General features: G+C 37.1%; 2 protein-coding genes across 2 annotated transcripts; both read left to right on the top strand.

Annotated features, from left to right (window-relative positions):
- Positions 1–1,135: 1,135 nt before the first annotated feature.
- On the top strand, positions 1,136–7,376 carry LOC107793269 (putative receptor-like serine/threonine-protein kinase At4g34500). Its single transcript, XM_016615591.2, has 7 exons — positions 1,136–1,911; positions 3,271–3,375; positions 3,463–3,585; positions 4,873–5,043; positions 5,140–5,269; positions 5,448–5,657; positions 6,959–7,376. Exons 1-7 carry the CDS (start codon positions 1,307–1,309, stop codon positions 7,076–7,078), a joined length of 1,464 nt encoding a protein of 487 aa, XP_016471077.1. The 5' UTR covers positions 1,136–1,306; the 3' UTR covers positions 7,079–7,376.
- Positions 7,377–10,916: 3,540 nt separating this feature from the next.
- LOC107793271 (cyclase-associated protein 1) lies at positions 10,917–15,703 on the top strand. Its single transcript, XM_016615592.2, has 10 exons — positions 10,917–11,419; positions 12,490–12,655; positions 12,728–12,792; positions 13,704–14,013; positions 14,084–14,231; positions 14,313–14,422; positions 14,518–14,573; positions 14,668–14,724; positions 14,850–14,993; positions 15,267–15,703. Exons 1-10 carry the CDS (start codon positions 11,135–11,137, stop codon positions 15,351–15,353), a joined length of 1,428 nt encoding a protein of 475 aa, XP_016471078.2. The 5' UTR covers positions 10,917–11,134; the 3' UTR covers positions 15,354–15,703.
- Positions 15,704–21,361: the final 5,658 nt, after the last annotated feature.

The following is a 21,361-nucleotide window of genomic DNA, read 5'->3' as shown; positions in this document are numbered from 1 at the left end:
TTGTTGCCATCAAACTTTTTTTTGGTTTCCCACTCGGTGTTCGGTATCCGCATTGGAGTCCGACTATATTCGGATTCACGCCGCGTAGGTCCTCATTCGGGGGAAAACGCTCCCTACCAAGGATTTTTCCATACCCAGGATTCGAACCCGAGACCTTTGGTTAAGGGAGGAACAATCTCATCCACTGCATCACATGTCATCAAACTTTGCTTACTCAACACTCAATAGAAGCTTTTCCTAAAAGACAAAAGCAATGTAATCAAACTACCAAGAATTGTTGACCATACACACATTGAATAATTAAGGAGACATGCAAATTATAGAGTTCTCCTTTGCATTTTTATAATTCTTGTAATGTACCACAAATTACCAAATTTAAAAACGACAAGATCAAACAATATATAAGTAATCAATCGGTAATATAAGAAAAATATACAAACAATTAGGTCACTTTTTAAAAAAGAAATGAAGCAATCTTTTGGTGGCTAGGACTTCGTTTTTAAATATAAAAAAATTTCATAAACAAGTTTGGAGAGTCAAATATTTATATGAAATATCCATATTCTATACATTGGGTATGCAAAATCATTTACATACGATATGCTTGTTATGAAAAACTACATATTTTGATAAATAAATTTGAGGGGTATTATCATTTTAGTTCGCGATATAAACTATTTACATTTGATAGCTGAAAAAGTATATAAAATTTGTACGTAACATATATATTTATATTTGTTCGACTATTATTTTGAGTGCGGCTATACAGTAGTATTATTTTCCCCAAATTTAATACGATAGTGTGGAAATTCTTAACAGTATTAATGCACAAAACAGAAAGACTTGCTTTAATACTGTTACAATTATTTATTTAAATCCAAAAGGCACGACATGATCAGCTCCCAAACTTTAGACATGAGAAAGAATGATAGATCGACTCCTTGGCCCCATTATGCAATCAGTGAAATGGATAATGAATAATAATGATATAAGATGAAAAAAATTCATGTAATTGAGAAGGACAAAAACGTCATTTCATCTTCTCAAACGGTCTCTCTCTCACTATTTCCCCTTAGTTGTCCCCACTCCTCGCACAAATGGCCTTTCCTTAAAAAAGAGTTGTGTATACGTTGTTTGTTGAAAGCGCTGTCTCTATTCCCCCCACTCTCCAGCTCCTATCAGCAAAAACCCTCTCAATGCCATTAGTCTCTCTCATCTCTTCACTTTCTCTCTCTAAAATGCCAATGCCATATTAGTCAGCTAATCCCGATTGGATTTTTCTCTTACTTCGTTGTTGCCGGAAATAATGGCGGTTTCCGGCGAGAATTCCAGCTCGGGGAGCTCTTCATCTAGCTTTTTCACTTCAAAAACTCCCATTCTAGGTCTTCAACTTTATATCGTGATCGCCGCCACCGTCGTCATTATGGTTGTCATATTCGTTCTCATCTTCCTATTCCTCCGGCTAAATCGAGCCTCTAAACGACGTCATAACGGCGTTAAGTCCAGCTCTGGGTTGTTACCTTTAGTATCCGAAGTGATTCGCGAAAACAAAATTTCCGATCTCAATGAGATTAGTAAAGTGAATCGGTTCGCTAAAAAGGAGGACGAAACGATCGCGATTCTAAGAAAAGAAACTCCGGAAGTGATCGAAGTTGTGTCGGGGGGTATAAAAGGAAGTTCAGGGAGTAATGAGTCGAGTACGAGCCGGAGTGATGCATCGTCGGCGATCTCTGGTTCTACGGAGTCGTCGAATATTGGGTGGGGCCGGTGGTACAGTTTGAAAGAACTGGAGATGGCCACCAGTGGATTTTGTGCCCAGAATGTGATCGGTGAAGGCGGATACGGCATCGTTTTTCGTGGTGTTTTGCAAGATGGTTCAGTAGTAGCTGTCAAGAAACTTCATAACAACAAGTGGGTCTTTATTTAATATTACATGTTTTTGCATGATTTATTTAAGGATTTAAGCAATATTTAACTGACACAATGTCAAAGTTAACCTATTATACCATATTACTAACATTTACTACTATAAAATAAAGTTATTCAGACAACAATAACGACGACCAGTGAAACCCTATTAGTGGGGTTTGGGAAAAATCCTATTAGTGAAGTTTGGGTAGGGTAATGCCAAAGATAGGGTGGCTATTTTCGAAAGACACTCGAACTTAAGAATTTTTGACAAAAAGAAGCAATATATCGGTACAATAATAAAAATCATAAAAAAAAATAAAATTATTCAGAATTATATTTAAATAACTTAATTTATAAATATATTTTATGGTCTTTAGCTCATAGAACTAAAATTTTATTTATAAATATGAAATCCAATTTGGAAAGACCCATTGTGTTTAAATATGCATTTTTTATGTTTGAAGTTATTTCTGTTTGTTAATTTATCCTTTTTTTTTTGATAATTTTTAATCTTCTCTTCCCTGTCAAGTGATCTGGTTGTTTGCTTGAGTTGATCAGCTGGTGAAGTGTCTACATCTTGTTTGTTTTCTTGCTTAGTTTCCTCGGGAAGAGAATCCAAATTGCAATCTTCTTAGATCTGGATTTATGTGATTTGTTTTTCTTTTTTGGGTCAAAGTACATTATTTTGTTACTCCACATAAAAAGAAAGTAAACGTTACTTTTGTCTTTTATTCCTTTTTGTTCTTTTTATCCGTTAACTATTTTCATCTCTTTTACTTTTTCCTCATTCTTTTTGTTCTTTTTTATACTTTAATTAGTTGTCTCTCTCTCTTTTCCTTTTCCTTTTTTTTTTCTCGTACTTTTGTTATCATTTCTTATTTCCTGTACCTAACCAAATTATGTTCGTTGCTGAAATCTTGGCATATGACTGCTTATTCTAGCGAGGAATGATTTGTACTTCCATTTAGGCCAACCTTTAACAACAGTAATGATGGTGACAACTGTGCAACGGGAAATTGAGTAGCTTTGCTCAGTGTTATGATCTCAAGTTATTGCCTTACCCAAAAAACCAAACTACAGTATGTAATAACTTCCTTGGCCAAAAATAAATTACTTTAATAACAAAAAATTGAACCAAGACAGATTTTTCGTTATTACTTTATTACCTTTGAAATTTTTAACTTTTGAGCCGAGGGTCTTTCTGAAACAGCCACTATACTCCCTCGGGATAGGAGTAAAGTCTGCGTACACACTACCCTCCCCAAACCCCACTAGTGGAATTTTACTGGGTCGTTGTTGTTATTGTTGTTGAAACTTTTAACCAATTTTGTTCATTCTATGTGACTTGCTTATCTATAGAGGTCAGGCCGAAAAGGAGTTTAGGGTGGAAGTAGAGGCCATTGGCAAAGTGAGACACAAAAACCTTGCGGGTCTTCTTGGTTATTGTTCAGAAGGTGCTCATAGGTAATTCATTGCAGTTAATATTCACAAAAATTTGTAAAGTTCCTTCCTGTCTTCAAATGTAACTGCTAAATCACTTACCATATACAGGATACTAGTCTACGAGTACATTGACAACGGCAATTTGGAGCAATGGCTACATGGTGATGTAGGGCCTGTTAGTCCTCTAACCTGGGAGATTAGGATGAAAATTGCGACTGGAACTGCTCGAGGGTGAGGCTTCTACATTTTGTTTCAACTACATGATTATGTATCTTAATCCTTGTCAGGGCGAACCGATATTAATATTAACCTAAATCATGTTCTTTTATGTGCACTTTCTTTGGAAATTACCAAGGCAATCTTCTCTTTGTTCAAAGCCTAGTTGCACAATCTTGCAAGTATAAGAAAGTATAGTTGATTGAAAGATTATATTTTACATATCAGCATTTTTTGTTATAGCTGGCCGAACATGGTCTTTTATGATCATAAATATGCCAAGTTAGGACATTACCACTCTTGACAAAAATGGATTTAAAAGTATGGCATACAACATCAATAACCATGCCTCAATCCCCAACTAGTAGGGTTGACCATATGTATCCTCACTACGTGGCTCTATGTAGACTCATGGCAATCCAATATTTGAAGATTTAGCTTCTTAAACGACCTTCTCCCATTTATCCTACATGCATGCTACTTGCACCTTCTGAATGCAATCATTTCTAATCTTGTATGACTACATTTTCATTCGCATTTCTACAACACTCATCTTGTGGATATGTTGGATCTTAGAGTGTGTTATAACCATTGCATAGAACTTGCCTTTCACTTTTATAGGTATCTTCCTATCACATAACATTGTGGTAGTACTTTCCCGTATTTGCTATCCTTTTCTGATTTTATATGTAACATATTCATTTATAAATTCATTTTCCTGAAATATCGAGTCTACATACTTGAATCGTTTGACTCACTTCAATTTCACTCTTCTTGTGCTAGTAAACTTGCAATACTTATACTCGGCCTTACTTCGACTTATTATCTTAAAATCTTGCTCTCTAGAGTGCTTTTCCATAGTTTAAGCTTTCGTTTGACACTTTTGTTGGTTTTATCAATTAAAACGATATCGTATACAAAACGTATACATCATCAGACCTCATCATGTATGTTGTACGTTAACTCATCGGAAACTTGGCTGACCAATACGGGCTCAATGCTGATCGTTAGCGTAAACCCATGGTTATAGGAATCTCCTTTGTATCTCCTAACAACTCCTTCATACATAACCTTTATTTGTGACTAAAGTATGACGTGTGACTACATAGCAATTTAAGTGCACATATTCATGCTTCGACAATTTGCTGTTGGACTTTCTACCCTGATTTTGAAATCTATGGGCTAAATATTTTTCGGGTGAAACAAAAGAAAAGAGATGCATATCTTTATTGCATGGCCTGCTTTATTTTTCCTATCTCATTTGTCATCACTAAGTTTTCATTTTTTTTTTTTTGGTGACAGACTTGCCTACTTGCACGAGGGTTTGGAACCCAAAGTTGTGCATCGTGATGTTAAATCAAGTAACATTCTGTTGGATAGGAAGTGGAATCCAAAAGTATCAGATTTTGGACTTGCCAAGCTGCTAGGATCTGAGAAAAGCTATGTGACTACCCGTGTTATGGGGACTTTTGGGTGTGTCCTTTCTCTAATCATCCAAACTTTATCAACTATTACTAAGTAGATGCTTTGTGGTAAATTGCTAATTATTGATGATGATTATCGCCGCAGATATGTTTCTCCTGACTATGCCTGTACTGGTATGCTTAATGAGGGAAGCGATGTGTATAGTTTCGGTGTTATGCTCATGGAGATTATTACTGGAAGAAGCCCTGTTGACTATTCGAGACCCCCTGGGGAGGTAAGAACAAGTTTGCCTTGTCATTTCTGCAACCACAACCATAAAAGATATAAAAATAAAAAAATAAAAGGAGAAAAAAGAAGATAAGAATAGAAAGGACCTTTTCTTAGGAGGTTGAATCAGCTAAAGTCTGAAATATCTTTTGCCATTATCTTGACATCATTGTACAAAATTGCAGATGAACTTGGTTGATTGGTTTAAAGGAATGGTATCAAATCGGCGTGGTGAAGAATTGGTCGACCCATTAATTGAAGTCCAGCCTCCTCCTAGATCTCTAAAGCGGGTTTTGTTGGTCTGCCTTCGCTGCATAGATATGGATGCCAACAAGCGGCCAAAGATGGGACAAATAGTACATATGCTTGAGGCTGATGAATTTCCTTTCCGTTCAGTAAGCCATCTCATACAATGATTTTTGATTGACCGAAAAATGTTTTTTCCTATTTTTTCAATTACAAGTCTTTACTATATTGAAATGTTGAAAATTGTTTTTTGCTTGGCATATAATGTTCATTCACTCATATCAATTAGCATGAGCTCAATCTTCTTCTCAAAGCATAATATAGGTCATGCAACTGTCTGTGAACCATAGCCCATGATAAACTGCAGTACAACTTATTTATCCAGACCTTCTAATTGCTGAAATTGGCTTTCTTCCCTTTTACTGTTTGCAATCATTGAAGTAGAGTAATGCTGAAAATCAGTTTGGTTTGGTGGTATTCTTCTACCCTTTTCCAGTAAGTTAGAATTAGAGTGGTGGGTGCAACTACTTATCAGTATGCCTCTTTAAGTTAGTATGGCCCTGTATCACAACACCAATAGCAGATTCGTTTCTTGTCAGCTATAACCCTCAGGAATGGCCAAAATTGCCAGAAAAAGATGCCAGGCTTATCACCACCCATAGTTGGGATTTGGGAAGATGACGAGGCAACCCCTTTGCCCAAAAATCCTGAAATACTAATGTATAGCCTCGTTAGCGCCGGCTATACCCATGACTTTTCACCTCTTGAACACTTCAGTAAAGATGGTGCAAATCATGCCCCCAAGATCCCCAAAAGAATGTTGTTTTGTCCTCAGGAGAAAAACCACCATTGAGCGACATTAAAGCAACAATCAATTGGCAGTCCGAAAATTTTATTTCTCAAAATAGAATCTTGAACAAAATTGATGACACTGTTAAAAATGTTGCACGCACTCATAATAAAATGCTTTGCAACAGGGTGGAAAATATTGAGAAGAAGGTGGAATAGGTTGTAGAGAAATCTTCTCAGCAGGACTCATGAACCTTGTAGCATTACCACCAGGCATAATAAAAATTTATCCATGTAGAAATTAGACTTTTCTTATAGTGTATATATCTGCACTTGGTGAATGATGTTGTCGGGAAAAAAATGATGTTTCATGTTTCTCTGGTATGAATCATATCTCTCTTTACCTCGAATATAGCATACAAGTTAACACCTGACGAGTGATTAGAGGTATACTATAAGGAGTCATCTCGTTCTCTATCTCTTTTCACTTCACTGAAAAGGAAATGTCAGGTTCAATTTCTTAACAGCTTATTTTTGTCAGGTTCTCTATCTCTTAGAGGTATACTTATTTTTGCATGTTTACGGAGGCTAATACGGTTTAATGAAACTCCTTTTTTTCCTTTTAGTCTGTTTTCTAATTGAATCTGTTTTTCCCTTACAGGAACCTCGATTAGTCCAGGAAAAAGATTCTCTAATTCCACGTTTACTACCAACCAATAGAGTTCAATTAGCTGCCAAGGATGGGATGGGTGATGATGAACAGAAACCTAGAGGGAGATGATTATCCTTTATTTGGGATGAAGAGTTATACAGGGTATTTTAGTATGTATATTCTTTTGAATCATTTCCGCTCAGTCCTAGTTTGTTGTTTCCTATTAATTTTATATTTCGAGCTGTGCTATGTAGGCTCTATTTTGTTTGATTTTGTATATAAGCATAGTTACACTATACAATGTCCTTATATGGACTCAAAAAAAAGAAAAGCAAACCACTTGCACTATCTTAGTATTTACAAACTGATGTACTTTGAGACATGCAGAATAGTAGCAGACTGTTAAGAAAAGTTTTACCAACTTAAATTAGCTTGCGTTTTCATACCAGTTAGCTACAATTTCATAATTGCTATACTTGTGTTAGATGAGGTGCTTGTTTATTGGAGTATCAACTCTGTTTATCGGCCTTTCCATTTTTGCTTTCTGTAAGTAGGGGAAGCTAATTTATGATTTGACCTTAAATGTTTGGATTGGAACATGCCTTGATCTATCTATCCGATGGCAATCACCAGTGTAACAGCAACTGTCGAAAGCCACTCCTGTTTGGTAAATAATACTCCCACAGTCCCACTCGCTTGGTAAATAGCAGCAACTTTCTTTAGTTATGACTTGGGAAATTCAAGTAAAGGCTCCCTGGAGTTAAATTCCTCATTCACAAGAACTAAGTAGGGGTGGCAAAATGGATAAAAGAAAACAGTTAACCACTCATATTCTTCGCTAAAAAATGGATGGGATGATGAACTTTTTAAAAACGGATCAAATATGGATAAGAATCATATTCTTTATTTAGAAAATGGATAGCCAATGGGTAACCAATGGATAACCAATGGTCTAATTTTTACATTTGTAAAGCCTCAAATTGGAGATTCCTCAAGTTAGGAGTCTCCCAAAAATGATCATAATGCAAGAGCCAAGAGGTCATGCCCATATAATCAGCCGGCTAACCCGTTCTCTATCCGTATTAAATATGAGTTGGGGTTGGATAATTTATCCATTTTTTCATTACCCATTTTCGACCAGAATCATATCTGACCCGACCCGCTAGTTTGCCACTCCTAGAACTAAGTAAAACTCTGGGTCCATACTTATAGGCACACTCAATTTTAACTCCACGGCGGCCTTGTTCACTATACTCTCGTTTTCTACGGCTCTGTTCTTTCATGTGAGGCTTAACATTTGACATTCGTTGGCCTTCTTTCTTCGAATCTCCAAATGTGTGCTTTTGGTTCCACTATTTACAAAGTCACTCAAATGAAAGGGATATTTTATACATAAGAACTAAACCATTAGGGCTATTACATATTATACTGAGGAAGATGGAACCTTCGAGGACACCCAATCGGATAAGAAAACCAAGGAAGATGTTTGTAACGAGGATGCACTTTTTTTATACGGAGAAGAAGTCATGTTAGAGGTTGGAGTGTACATGAGTCGTGAGTCGGGTGTTGGGATCGAAAAAATCATGTGTCATGCGAGAGCTAGCAAAACAACACTTGAACGACGATAAATCAGACAATAGAGAAATATACCAGGAGAAACGCAAACATTTAACGTGGTTCGATCAATTGACCTACGTCCACGGCGGAGACGAGCAATCCACTATAAAAAGAGAGTACAAAATATCGAGAAAACAACCTCACAATAGGCATACACAAGTGGCACACTAACACTTGTCCCGAAAAGTTCTCCCCTAAACAAGACTCTCAAACCCATATGACTATATTGTGGATACTGCTGAATAAGAAGGAAGGATCCTCAATTTATAGAAGTCCAAACCTTTTCCTCCAAGAGAAGGGACTAGCCAAATATGAGAAATTTATAATTTCTTTCCAAGAAAAGAAAACTCAATTATGGTAATTTTATGTTGTCCTTTTTTCAAGAGATAGGAAAACTAAATATGTAAGAAAATCAGGGCAAACACCTAACACCGGGTTGGTTTGATTTTTATCGAAATCAAATCAAACAAACTATATCAGTTTGGATTGCTTCGATTTTTTCGGGGTTTTCAGAACTTTTTGTTACATGAATATTATTTCAATCTTGCTTTGTTAAAATTATAAATAAAGTTTTGATAAGTGATGTTTGGTAAAAAATTTAAAAACTCATAAACATACGATCTATTAAAATATTCTTCTGGGAGAATTTTTTTAGTAACACATGATAGTTACTTTCTTTATCATCTAGCAATAATTCTTCGTTGTTGTATGCTTTCAAGGTTAATAGAATTTGCATTAAACACAAAAATGATATGAAACTTAAATAATAGTATGTTCTATTTATTTTTAAAATTACCAATAAAATACCATTTCAAATTCGAAAAAGATACAAGAGTTTAATAGATCTTAACATATGAATATGGAAGAGCAAAGAGATTAACGCATTTCAATAACACTTTATAAGAAAGTAATGATACAAAATATTATTTAAAGTAAATAAAAATAAATACACTTTATGGTTTTATTAAATACTAATTTTTAGTGTAGGTGCATTGCACGTGTTTATTGTGTTAATCAATAAAAAATATACTAAATGAACAAATTTATTCTGCATGTACTCCATACACTCCTATAATGTAGGTAGACCAATCTATATTTCAGTAATCTTTGTAGGCCGTCAGCCAGACACTCCCAATTTAACCCCTTTTTTGAGTCTTATGTTTCTTCTCATCTCAAAAATTTTCATTTTACTCTAACTTATGCACCACATGAGAAAGTAGGAACACTCTAAAATAACTCACTCCACCCAATCCCTTCCTAAATTATTATATTTATGGATTACATAATTATATATATAGATCAAAGTAAAAATATAACATTTCAAAATTTAACATGTAAATAGAAAAGTTTTTTTTAAAAAAAAAAAGGAAAAAAGGATTCTATGTTTTTGTTTGACAAAGTTGCTGAAAAATTACCCATAACAAAAGTAGTTAAGAGTTTCCTTTTATTGTATTGTCCTTTTCTATTTATGTATAGGAAAAGTTAGAATTTAAAATAATTTGATTCCTTCTTGAAATATATATTTTCTTTTAATTAACTTAAGATTTTAGGAATTGAAGACATTTTAGTTCCTTTTCTAAAACGTACTTTTCTCATTTATTTATGGTAGGAATTTTACGAATGTGTTTTTCATTTTTTTAAATCAAGGTCCTAAATAGGAAAGTAATTAAATAAGTATTTCTAAATATTAGGAAAGTAAATTGAATGATTAATACTATATATAAGAAGATAATTAAATGATTATTTTGTCCAGTGTGTACTCTATTTTAAAGGGGTAAGGGCCTTCGGGAAGGTTACGAGGAGCTCCGACCTCCGATCTTCTCCGCAACATTTCGTTAAGGACCTTCGTACTTTTAATAATAAAAAATATAGATATAAAATTATAGATTACATCCTTGAGATGATTACAAATATTTCTAGATATTTTTTAAAGAAAATTCTATATAAGTCTAAAAAGTATATACTATACGATAAAAATTATATATTTATATGTCGATTTTGTTCAACTTTTTACTCAATACCAAACTAAATGTAATTAAATTTTTTAATTGGTTTGGTTGACTTTTAGATTAAGTTCCCTAGAATGTTTTAACCTTCTTTTGTGGCAATTTTCCGTTAAGTTATGGTCTATATGTCGTATTTATTCAGCATTCTTTCTATTTTAGATTTTCAAGCTTCTCATTTTGCATAGAGTTGCATTCTCGATGAACCATATTAGTAATGTGTAAACTTTTGCAACAGTTTTCAACACTTACCTGCAAACCGGGAACTTGGATTAAGACAGCATTTTTCAAATTTTATTTCTATAACAGAAATACAGTTTAAAGGGCTTTCTTCCTTGTAAATTACACGAACATAAAAGGCCATACGTTTCTACTTATCTGACACGTGTATGCACTCAATTTCATATCCGAACGTGCTCTCTTCGCCTTTCGCCATTTCAGATTATAGACCTTTAAACGTATATATTCACATTAAAACTCTCCGACATCAAACAATCACCAGATCTATGCTACCTACAACGCATTGAAGATCGAGAAACTTCTAGAAGAATCCGGAAGCTTCGCAATGTCAATGGAGGAGAAGTTGATACAGCGATTGGAGTCGGCGGTGACGCGGCTGGAGGCGCTATCATCCACCGGCTTCCGTTCCGGAGGTTCCGTCGGGACAGGCAATGCTACGGTGGCTTTAGATCCGTCGATTATTGCATTTGACGATCTGAGGTCGGAGTTCCTCGGGAAGGTTACGAGTGCTGCGGAGAAGATCGGAGGAAAAGTATTGGATATTACTAAGATGGTTGAGAAGGCTTTCTCCGCTCAGAGAGAACTTCTCATTAAAATCAAGGAGACTAAGGTTAGGTCAATTCCTTAATCAACTCATTATACCATATTGTTCACCTCTTTAGAATGTGTGCAATGTATATAATATGTACTTCCTCGGTTCCAATTTATGCGACACTATTTCCTTATGGATTCATGTTTTATTGCATTCACTAAGAGTGCAAATATATTATTTTACACTATCAGGGAATTTTTAACTTGTAATGGCAGATTTGTTACCATTTTTATCCGCTAATTAATGCTTATCAAGAGATTTATCTATAATAACCTAATAAGTGACCTGATTGTCTGAATTTTTTTAATACCATTACGTCGGTGCATATAACTTAAACTCTTTTCTTATTAGTCCGTTCCAAAATAATAGAGTACGAGCACATTTCATTTTTTGGAAAAAATAGTTTTCAAATTTTCCATTTTACCCTTAATGTATGGCACGTTAAGACCACAAGTTCAAAAAATCTTATAGTGGCAGAAATGTTATGTTGTGTTTAAGATGACAAATTTTAAAAGTCTTTCTTTCTTAAGCAATCGAGTCAAACTATGTCAAATAAACTGGAATACAATGAGCGTGCAATTTCAGAATCATGATGTAAGTTTTGTTTGCTAATGTGCATAAAATAGTGAAGCTGCAAAGACTTATATTGTGCAATATGCATAATTTTTGGTTTTAATTGGGGTATCCATTTCCATATCGTTTGAGCACCATGACAATCTCTTTCGTTAGTCTTGTTTGGAGCATAGGAACTGTTGCTTGAACCACGTCGAAATAGCATAATTAAGAAATGGAATTGTGCTTGTTTTTTTATTTTTTGCTAGCTGAAAAGGTGATGTGCTGTCCAAGTCTTCTGATTGAACTCTGTATTTTTTTCTCGAAAAAGAGGTGTAGGCACAATCAAATTGTATTTCATTATAGCAAGTGAGAAGTGTAATTTCTTACCTTTTACTTGAATGGTTGAAGTTTATGTGCATTAATTTAGTGAAAATACAGGAAGGTACTATTTAATAGTGCACGAAATTGTTTTCTTTATTGAAGATGCTTTTATTTGTCATAATGCTGGTGCAATTTTTTTCTTGATTGTGCAGAAACCAGACAACTCAGGTTTGGTTGAATTTCTCAAACCTTTGAATGATGCGATCGTGAAAGCTACAAGAATGACTGAAGGACGGCCTGATTTCTTCAACCACTTGAAGTCTGCTGCTGATAGTCTATCTGCTCTTGCATGGATTGCCTACACTGGAAAAGATTGCGGTTAGACATTTTTTTATCATTACGCATTGTAAGTCAAAGGCACCTGTTGAACTTCTTATTTTTATTTTCTAGGCCTAAGCATGCCTATTGCGCACGTGGAAGAAAGTTGGCAGATGGCTGAATTTTATAATAACAAGGTAATTAGGCCTTTTCTAGCAGCTCAGATTCTCCTCTCAGTTGCTCTCTGTTGGTTGAAGGAAGCTTTAAAATATTGTTATAGAACCTGGACAAAATTTGGTGGAGAAGGGACTGTAGTTTTGTTATCCCCCTCAATTTTTCTGGCATGATGTGGTGGTTTTTTTGATTGCTTCTGTTTTTCGGGTGTGAGTGGTAGAACCACTTTACCCTTTCCCCCTTTTGCCTTTAAATGGTGTACTAAGAACTGAATGCATTTTTTGTAGAACCACTTTACCCTTTCCCCCTTTTGCCTTTAAATGGTGTACTAAGAAGTGAATGCATTTTTTGTAGTCCCATCCTTTATTGGTCCTTTCCCAGTATGCTGGGTTGCATCTTTGAGTGTGTCGTTTGAAAGAAAAGGGTACAGTTATTGTTTCCCATCTGAATTAATGGACGCACATAGATGGAACTTCCATATTGTCTGGAGGAGAATAGCAGGAAGGTATGTGAAGTGCCCTTATATTTCATAGACTTTTCTTGGTGGTAAAGAGGGCCAAGGACTTACTATCATTGGTGTCATACTTGAATGAAAAGGATACTGTTTAATTATTTCCCATCTAAATGAATGGACGCATGTAAATGCAACATGCATATTGTCGGGAGGAGAATAGTAGGAAGGTATCTGAAAGTCCACATATTCCATAGAATTTTCACGGTGGTGAAGAGGGCAGAGAACTTATTAAGAACACCAAAGAACCTACCAAATAATAAAAAGAAAAATTATAATTTTCAAGCTGCACTTATTTGTATTTCTCTATAGTACACTTTTTGGTCTTGCGAATTTATGTGTACTGTTTGGTTGGTACTACCGCCTAGAACATCTTGAAATCCTATCTTTTAACTTCTGTAAAATATTTTCAATATATTGTAGATTCTTGTGGAGTTCAAAAACAAAGATGCAAATCATGCTGAGTGGGCAAAGGCTTTGAAAGAACTTTATCTCCCTGGCTTGAGAGATTATGTTAAGAGCCACTATCCATTAGGTCCTGTATGGAGTGCAACAGGGAAAGCTGCTGTATCTGCACCATCAAAAGCTTCTTCACCAAGTGCTCCTGCTCCTCCGGCTCCACCTCCAGCTTCTCTCTTCAGCTCTACATCTCCTCAGGCTTCATCATCACGCCCCAAGCAAGGGATGGCTGCTGTTTTTGATGAAATTAATTCAGGAAAGCCAGTGACTTCTGGTAATTTCCGTTCCCACCCTCCTGTATAATAAAGATAGAAGTTTACCCTTATTTGAATATTTCCTTTTAGGATTGAGAAAGGTAACAGATGATATGAAGGCAAAGAACCGTGCTGACAGAACAGGCGTTGTTAATGCTGGTGAAAAAGAAGCCCGCATGAGCTCACCCTATATCTCTAAAACTGGACCTGCAAAATTGGAGCTTCAGATGGGCCGTAAGTGAGTAAAGAATAGGCATCAACCTATCTCTATCTGCAATTTGCCTGATCATTTCTAACTTAGCTATCATGTTGTTGGCAGATGGGTGGTTGAGAATCAAGTGGGAGAGAAGAATCTAGTTATTGATGACTGTGATGCAAAGCAATCAGTATATGTCTATGGGTGCAAAGGTTCAGTTCTGGAGATCAAAGGTAACTTAATTCTTCTCTATAGCATAAACTGGACAATAATGAGGTGGGCTTATGTTGAACCTGTTTTCCGTAATTGATATACTGGTGTCACACAGGAAAAGTCAACAACATCACAATTGACAAGTGCACTAAGATGGGAGTTGTATTTGCGGTCAGTGATGAACTTCAAGAAAAGTTGATTAAATGTTGAGGTTGTTGTATCCTCCACTAAATGGCTTACCTGATAATCTAAATTTGGTGAACAGGGTGTAGTGGCAGCTTGTGAGGTTGTCAATTGCAATGGTGTGGAGGTGCAATGTCAGGTATCAAAATTTATGGTTCAAAACTTATATATGTATAATGGCCTTGAAAAGCAAAGTGTACTAAAATATGAGTATTCATAATTCTATGATAATGTTAAATCTCCTTTTATGTGTGCTGCTGCTAGGGCTCGGCTCCTACAATATCAGTCGACAATACAACTGGGTGCCAGTTATACTTGAGCAAAGATTCTTTGGGGGGTTCTATTACCACAGCTAAGTCGAGTGAAATCAATGTTATGGTTCCTGGTGCAGGGCCTGATGATGATTGGGTAATGCATTCTTTGTATTTTGAAAATGCATGATGTTCTTTGTCGTATTTTTCCTTTTCTTTTGGCCTTGCTGCTTGTTCCTAATGGATTTCACTAAAGCAAGCAAGTCTAGCATTATCATCTGCAAAAATAATCATGGTTTTCGGTGCCTCTTCAGTTCTTTAAATAGAGATTAAACTGTAGCTTATGAAGCAAAAGGGTGAAATTCAAATACCAGATTTCATGGTTTCGATGAAACTAGTTTAAACTTTAAACGTATTCACATTGTTGCAGGGTGAGCATGCTTTGCCACAGCAGTATGCTCATGTATACAAGGATGGACACTTTGTGACTACTCCTGTCTCCCACTCTGGAGCTTAACTGGTGAAATTTTCTACATCCAGTTGTTTTGCTTTTTAATTTTTTTTAAAAAAAATCTTTTTGTTTACTAATTTGATTTATTGGAGAGTTGAAAGATGGTCGATTCTTTTTTATTTATTTATATATTACTGTTAAGGTATGTTTTGTACCTTGTGCCTTTTCTTTTTCCCGGAGTTCCTGTTGGCAGTTTGCTCAAAGGGGTTTTGTGACTTTTCTGTTGTCACATTTTTTTTTATTTGTATGAGAGCTTGACCTTTTAAAGCTATCTCCTTCTTGTGGAATATTATGTATTTTTCACATCCATGTAATCCTCCACTTAATATTTCAAAATAGAGAAGTCTCCTTTGAAACCTGTGGTTCACAATCAATTTATTCCGTTAAGCATATGTCAGATTTATTTGGTTGTACTTTATGCTGTTATATCTACCTTTTCTGGATCTGGCATATCCAGAAATATTGTTTAATTGAGGTTTTAAAATTGCGTTATTATTTTACCAGTTTGCTGACAGTGCTTTGTTAAAAGAAGTGTTATTACTAGTTAAAGGTTTCTTCCTATCCTTGTTTTTGAAAGAAAAGTTTGAACCTCATAGATCTGTAGTTACTTTCTAAATAATCTTTGATCATTTGTGAGCAATTAAGAGGAAATGTAAAATCGAGATGAATTTTTAGCTTCTTTTGGGTTAAGCTTCTCAAACAAGAGTTTAAGCCGTGTCTGCATAACAACTCACAATGTTCCCCACCTCATTTTAATGGTGAATTACAAATCCCGAACTTTCAATAGTATCATGTAGCACTGGCTTATTTGGGGATTGAAGTTCTGGGAGCTGCTGGCACAACCCCTGACTGGTGGGTTAACTGAAGATCAATGAAAAGTCACTCATCTTTGTTGTGGGTGACTTGTATTTCTTTATCTAGTCTGTTATATTTCTGTTTGATAGATTTAATGAATTAGTTATGCCATTTCGACCAACTTTTGCCTAAGTATAGCAGAGTTAGTTAAACTTTCTTTAATTAAGTTGTCAAAATAATCACCTATAAGGCTTAATTACGTGTGATGGCAATGTTTTGGTCCGGATTGCAAATCAGATTACGCATTAACAATAGAGCATCATGCTCAGTTGTACCATTAATATGTCTCCAAGAATAGCAAATATTTTCAAACCGTTCTGCAATGCAGGTTTATTTCGTATGGCCTAAACTCATCGAATAAGAACCATATGGTACTCTTTCGACAGATACTGTCATACGCTATTAATTTCATAACTAATTAACTAAACAGGACAAACAAACCTTAAATGTTCCTTCCCTGACAAGATGCTTGATGCCTCAATAGTTAGAATTTAATTTGTGTACAGGGATTGTCTATATAATATTAAGACTTGATAGTGTTTTAATATATCGTTAATTGTCTATTTTCCCGGATAACTTGTGCATAGTTATTTTGTAAATGACCCGATAATCTTCTTTACCCTAAAATCGGATAACAATTGAATTTATACCTGGTTTTAAGGATACATAATATAATTTAGTACAAATTAAGAGAATAAATTAATATTGAGATTGACAATAAAAGAATAAATGCAAACCACACGAATCGAATTGCCTTGGCCCTCGAATTCGACCACCCTCGAACTAAAGATCTTCCAACTAAAGTATGAACAAAGTACTAGAGTAACAAGATAGTAAAAGCTAGAACAATGACAGTATATTGCTTTATGTTGCATAAGAATGATATGTTTTACAAATGATCAGACCCTCTTTATATAGTAAGGGAGTCCTACTCTTGATACAGTTCTATATGAGGCAAGAAATCTCATGATTAGCTAATTAACCGGCCCGTCCTTGATATGTGCCGAGATTCATGCCGTGATCTGCACCCGATCACGGATATTTCGTCCTCCTGTTATTCGGCATGGAAAATTTCCCTCGATCTCGTCTGATCTTGATCTTGCCCGGTCCCAGGGTTGTCGAACTTAACGATATAGCCTCGCGCCCTGGTTCGGTACAATCCGAGGTCGAACCTTAACCTATCATATTCGAGTCTCGATTAATCACATAAGGGGTGAGCCCGGTTTTTACCGTATACAGACAGTCCCCTCGTTTCTCGGAGAGAAGATGACGAGAAACGATATGAACTTCCCAATCCCGTCTCGATGGGCCATGCCATAAGCGACGGATCCGACTATGACGTAAGTGACAAGTGGATATCGAAAAGTCCCATCGGTTCAATTACCGAGTCATTAAATTCCTGTCAGTTGCTGGTCTGCCACTACCGTTTCTGAACCGTCACCAGCAAGCTATAAGTACCCTAGCTTTCCTTCATTCAAACTTTACGTTCAAAGCTCCTTCTACTTCTTGTTTTTTCTTCAAAAATTCCTTTGTTTTGCAACTCTTGCACCCAAATTTCTTGAACTTTTAGCAAACCGCACATCACTCTAATTCTATTTTCTTCAATTATACAATGGCGAAAACTTCTAAGATTGTACCGCAAAAGGAGGCCGCCTCTTCATCACGACCCGCCAGCGGCGGGGCCCATCCTGAGGAATTTGTTCCAGCAAGGTGCCCTACCGTTGCCGATTTTAAGGTTGAGAAGACCTCCTCGGTACCAGGCTGATATGAGCCGGTATCGAGGTATATATGCATAATTACCGATGATCTCCTCAACAAGGTTAAAGAGGATTTCAACTGAGTCAATAAGCATGTGGTGGTTCCTTCGCCTGAGGAGTCGATCACTACCCACGTGGAGGGTTTTCTAAGTATTTACACTTACCCCTTCACGTTGGGTTCCTTAGACCCTATCATCGTTGCCTTCTACAAGAGGTATGATTCTTGGCCAGATCCATCCCTCCTACTAGAGAATAGTGATCCTTCTCCGATTCTTCGTTGACAAAATCGAGGGATGTCCTTTTACCCTCGATCACCTTATGCGCCTCTACAGTCCCCGACTCTATCGAGGAGGGCTGATCAAGCTTGCTCGCCGGGCCAGTAAGGCCCCGTTCTCAAGCATAGACGGATATCAGGACCAAGGTTGGATGGGCCGGTTTGTTCGAATAAGGACTTCGAACCTGATCCCTGCCAAAGACATGCCATTTCCCGAGAAATAGAACATAAAACGTAAGTAGTACTTTGCCTTAAAAGTTCAATCTTGTTGTTTTCCCTCTTATCTTCCTCCTTATCGATGTTTTTGTTGTTGCAGTTGTGGCCCCGATACCGGACGTAGTTCCCGAACTCAAGGAATGGGTCAAGGGCCTTGTGACACAAAGACCGTATTCCGAGCGTGCTTGGATGGAATTATTGAAGGGTCGATGGGAGGTCAGCAATTATGGTAAGCTTCTTTCCCCGAGGTAATAATGTTCAATTTTCTCCTTTTGCTATTGAATCTTCATCTACTTTCTTTTGTAGGTCTTTCCAAGGACGTAGCTTTGAGGTTTCCATCCGGTGATGAAGATGTGCCTCCCGAGTCCCCTTCTCCGAAGCAGAGCGATGGCAAGAAGAGAAAAAGGTCTTGAGTCCCCCGAACTCAGAAAAGAAGAGACCGGCAAGGAGGTCTTGCAAGCTTAGGGGGAGCTCCGACGCTCTACCTTCGGACTCAATCCATCGACTAAGGGATGGGTTCGAAGAAGAAGAAGAAAAGGAAGATAGGTCCAAACTGGTGGCCCGCGTACGGGCTGGTGTTTCGATACAAAATCCCTCTGAGCCGGAAGAGGTTGATGAGGTAGCTTTGGCCGAAGTTCCTGAAACAGAAGGGGTTGAGGCCATTCCGCCCCAAGCTAAAAGGGTCGAGAAAGAGAGACTGGGGGCGACGCTTCTCGAGCAGCAGAAGATGCCCCGAGGGACGAGCTCGGAATGATTGATATTTTCGGATCCCCTCAGATTTAGGATGCCATGATTCGTGAGGCCGGCATGTTAGAAAGCCTTTCTTACGAGGGCCTCAGGGGGCGACTGATATCCACGATTTCTTGGACAAATTTGAGTCCAGTGCTTCGGAAAATGTCATCGGGCTTGGTGACTTGCCGATGCCAAAGAAGGTACCGTTATCGGGTGCTTCTAGGTCTTCATCAAGCCCAAAATTGGTGGATCAATTCCCGGCCCCAAATGTTAACCCCGATCGCAAGCGATCGATAACTTTTTCTGTCCCGGAGGATGACGGGGTCTTATCTGTCCCCGTGGGGGTTGCTAGCTACCTTAGATGACTAGTGACCGAGGAAGACCAGGCTGTGATAAATGCAATGGGAGCGCCTTGCCTATTTAACGAGGCCCAACATGCTTTGAATCGAGTAACTTTGTTATTTATTTTAAACTTGAAATTGTAAGTAATTCTAACATCTTTCTTCATACTTGCAGGCTTCAGTGTTGCATCATGAAGCTTTCCTCCAAATCCGGGAGGAGCACGAGGCTGAGGTTCGGGAACTCACTGAGAGGAAGGATGCTTACAAGCTTCTGAGCGAGAAGCTTCAGGCTGAGTTTGAAGTGGCTCGGAGGAAGCATACCGAGATGGTCGAGCAGGTATTTTGTCACGCCCCGAACCTCGGGGAACGTGACCGCCGTGCAACCGAGCGAACCCGATCGAGCAAGCCTATCTAGCCTTTCTTACCTGACTCATGTTATATCTGAAGAAGTAATGCATTACCATTTATTAAACATGGGAGAGAGAGTTGTTATATGAGTGCATAAATATTGCTAGTTAGATTCTTACTTAAGTGCAACATGCCATAGTTAAGTTTCCAAAATACATACACTTGACAGTCTAGTGGAGAAAAATTTCAAAATACAATGTGATCCTATGACCACCCCGGCAACCATCCATGACCCACATAAACGTCTACGGAGCCTCTAAAGATACAAAAGACCAAAATTATAACGCCTGCAACAAGGCCCCGGCTATACCTCAAAATATGAAATTTTTTCACAAAAGAAGAACTACAAAACCCCTAGGAGAAATGGGGGCTCACCAAGACAGCTATGAAGAGAGAAGGAGAGCACCACTATCTACGATCGGCACTGTCAGCAACGGAACCACCTACATCCATTCAAAGATGTAGCGCCCCCAATAAAAGGGATGTTAGTACTGTCGAATAGTACTAGTATGTAAGGCAAACACAGTTCTTAATAGGATGAACAGTGAACAAATAGAAGGCAGTTATAGTATCAACAAGTACTTCATAGGATTACAAGGAAAGCACCCGGTAAGGTTCACATAGTTCCAGTTAAGTCTTTCCATTCCTTTAGGTTAGTATACTTTAGTGTCAAGTGTCATAATCCATAATGCCACCGTGATTTTTTTACACGGAGTCCAGTCTCGGCCCGACCGGCTAAGCCATCCCAAGTGAGACATATCCAATCCATAATGATAATCAGAAATCCATTATAAATGCCACTATGTGTATAGCATAGCGTCCGATCTCGGCCCGATCGGCTAAGCCATCTCACTTGGGACATAACCTCTTTCAATTATTCCTTAGGGTACATTTCTTTCCTTCTTTTCCATTCTATGGCACCACACACACCTCTTTTATAAGTTTTATCTCTTAGCATATGGATACATTGTTACAATTCAAGTCTTTTCCCTTATTTATTCGTTCATATAGTTTCATCATCTATGTCGATAAAGGATTATCATATAAGGAAAGTTAAGAACACTTGGAAAACATAATCACATTTTCAACTATCATGATTTCAGAGTAAACATATAGAATAATTTTGGAATAAAAGTCTGTCGACCAAGCACGTTAATGCAATCCATCTAGCATGATCAATCCGGAACCCACGCCAACTATGCGGGCACCAAGAATTCAACTCTAAAAAGAAGAGGGTTAGCCTTACATACCTCAATGGAGCTTTCCTTAAATCCTAACAATAATTTAGAAATTTCCTAGCAACTTCGATCTATTTTATGAGAATTACAAATTGAACCAAGAATTAGAGACATGAGTGAGATTTTAGCTCATTTGAGTATATTATCAAGCACTAGGTGTGTATTGTGGTTTTAGAACCCTTTTGTGAGAAAT

The sequence above is a fragment of the Nicotiana tabacum genome, chromosome 7 (genome assembly GCF_000715075.1).
Source record: "Nicotiana tabacum cultivar K326 chromosome 7, ASM71507v2, whole genome shotgun sequence".
NCBI lineage: Eukaryota > Viridiplantae > Streptophyta > Magnoliopsida > Solanales > Solanaceae > Nicotiana > Nicotiana tabacum.
Note: the sequence above shows the minus strand (reverse complement) of the source record. Positions and strands in the feature narration are given on the sequence as shown.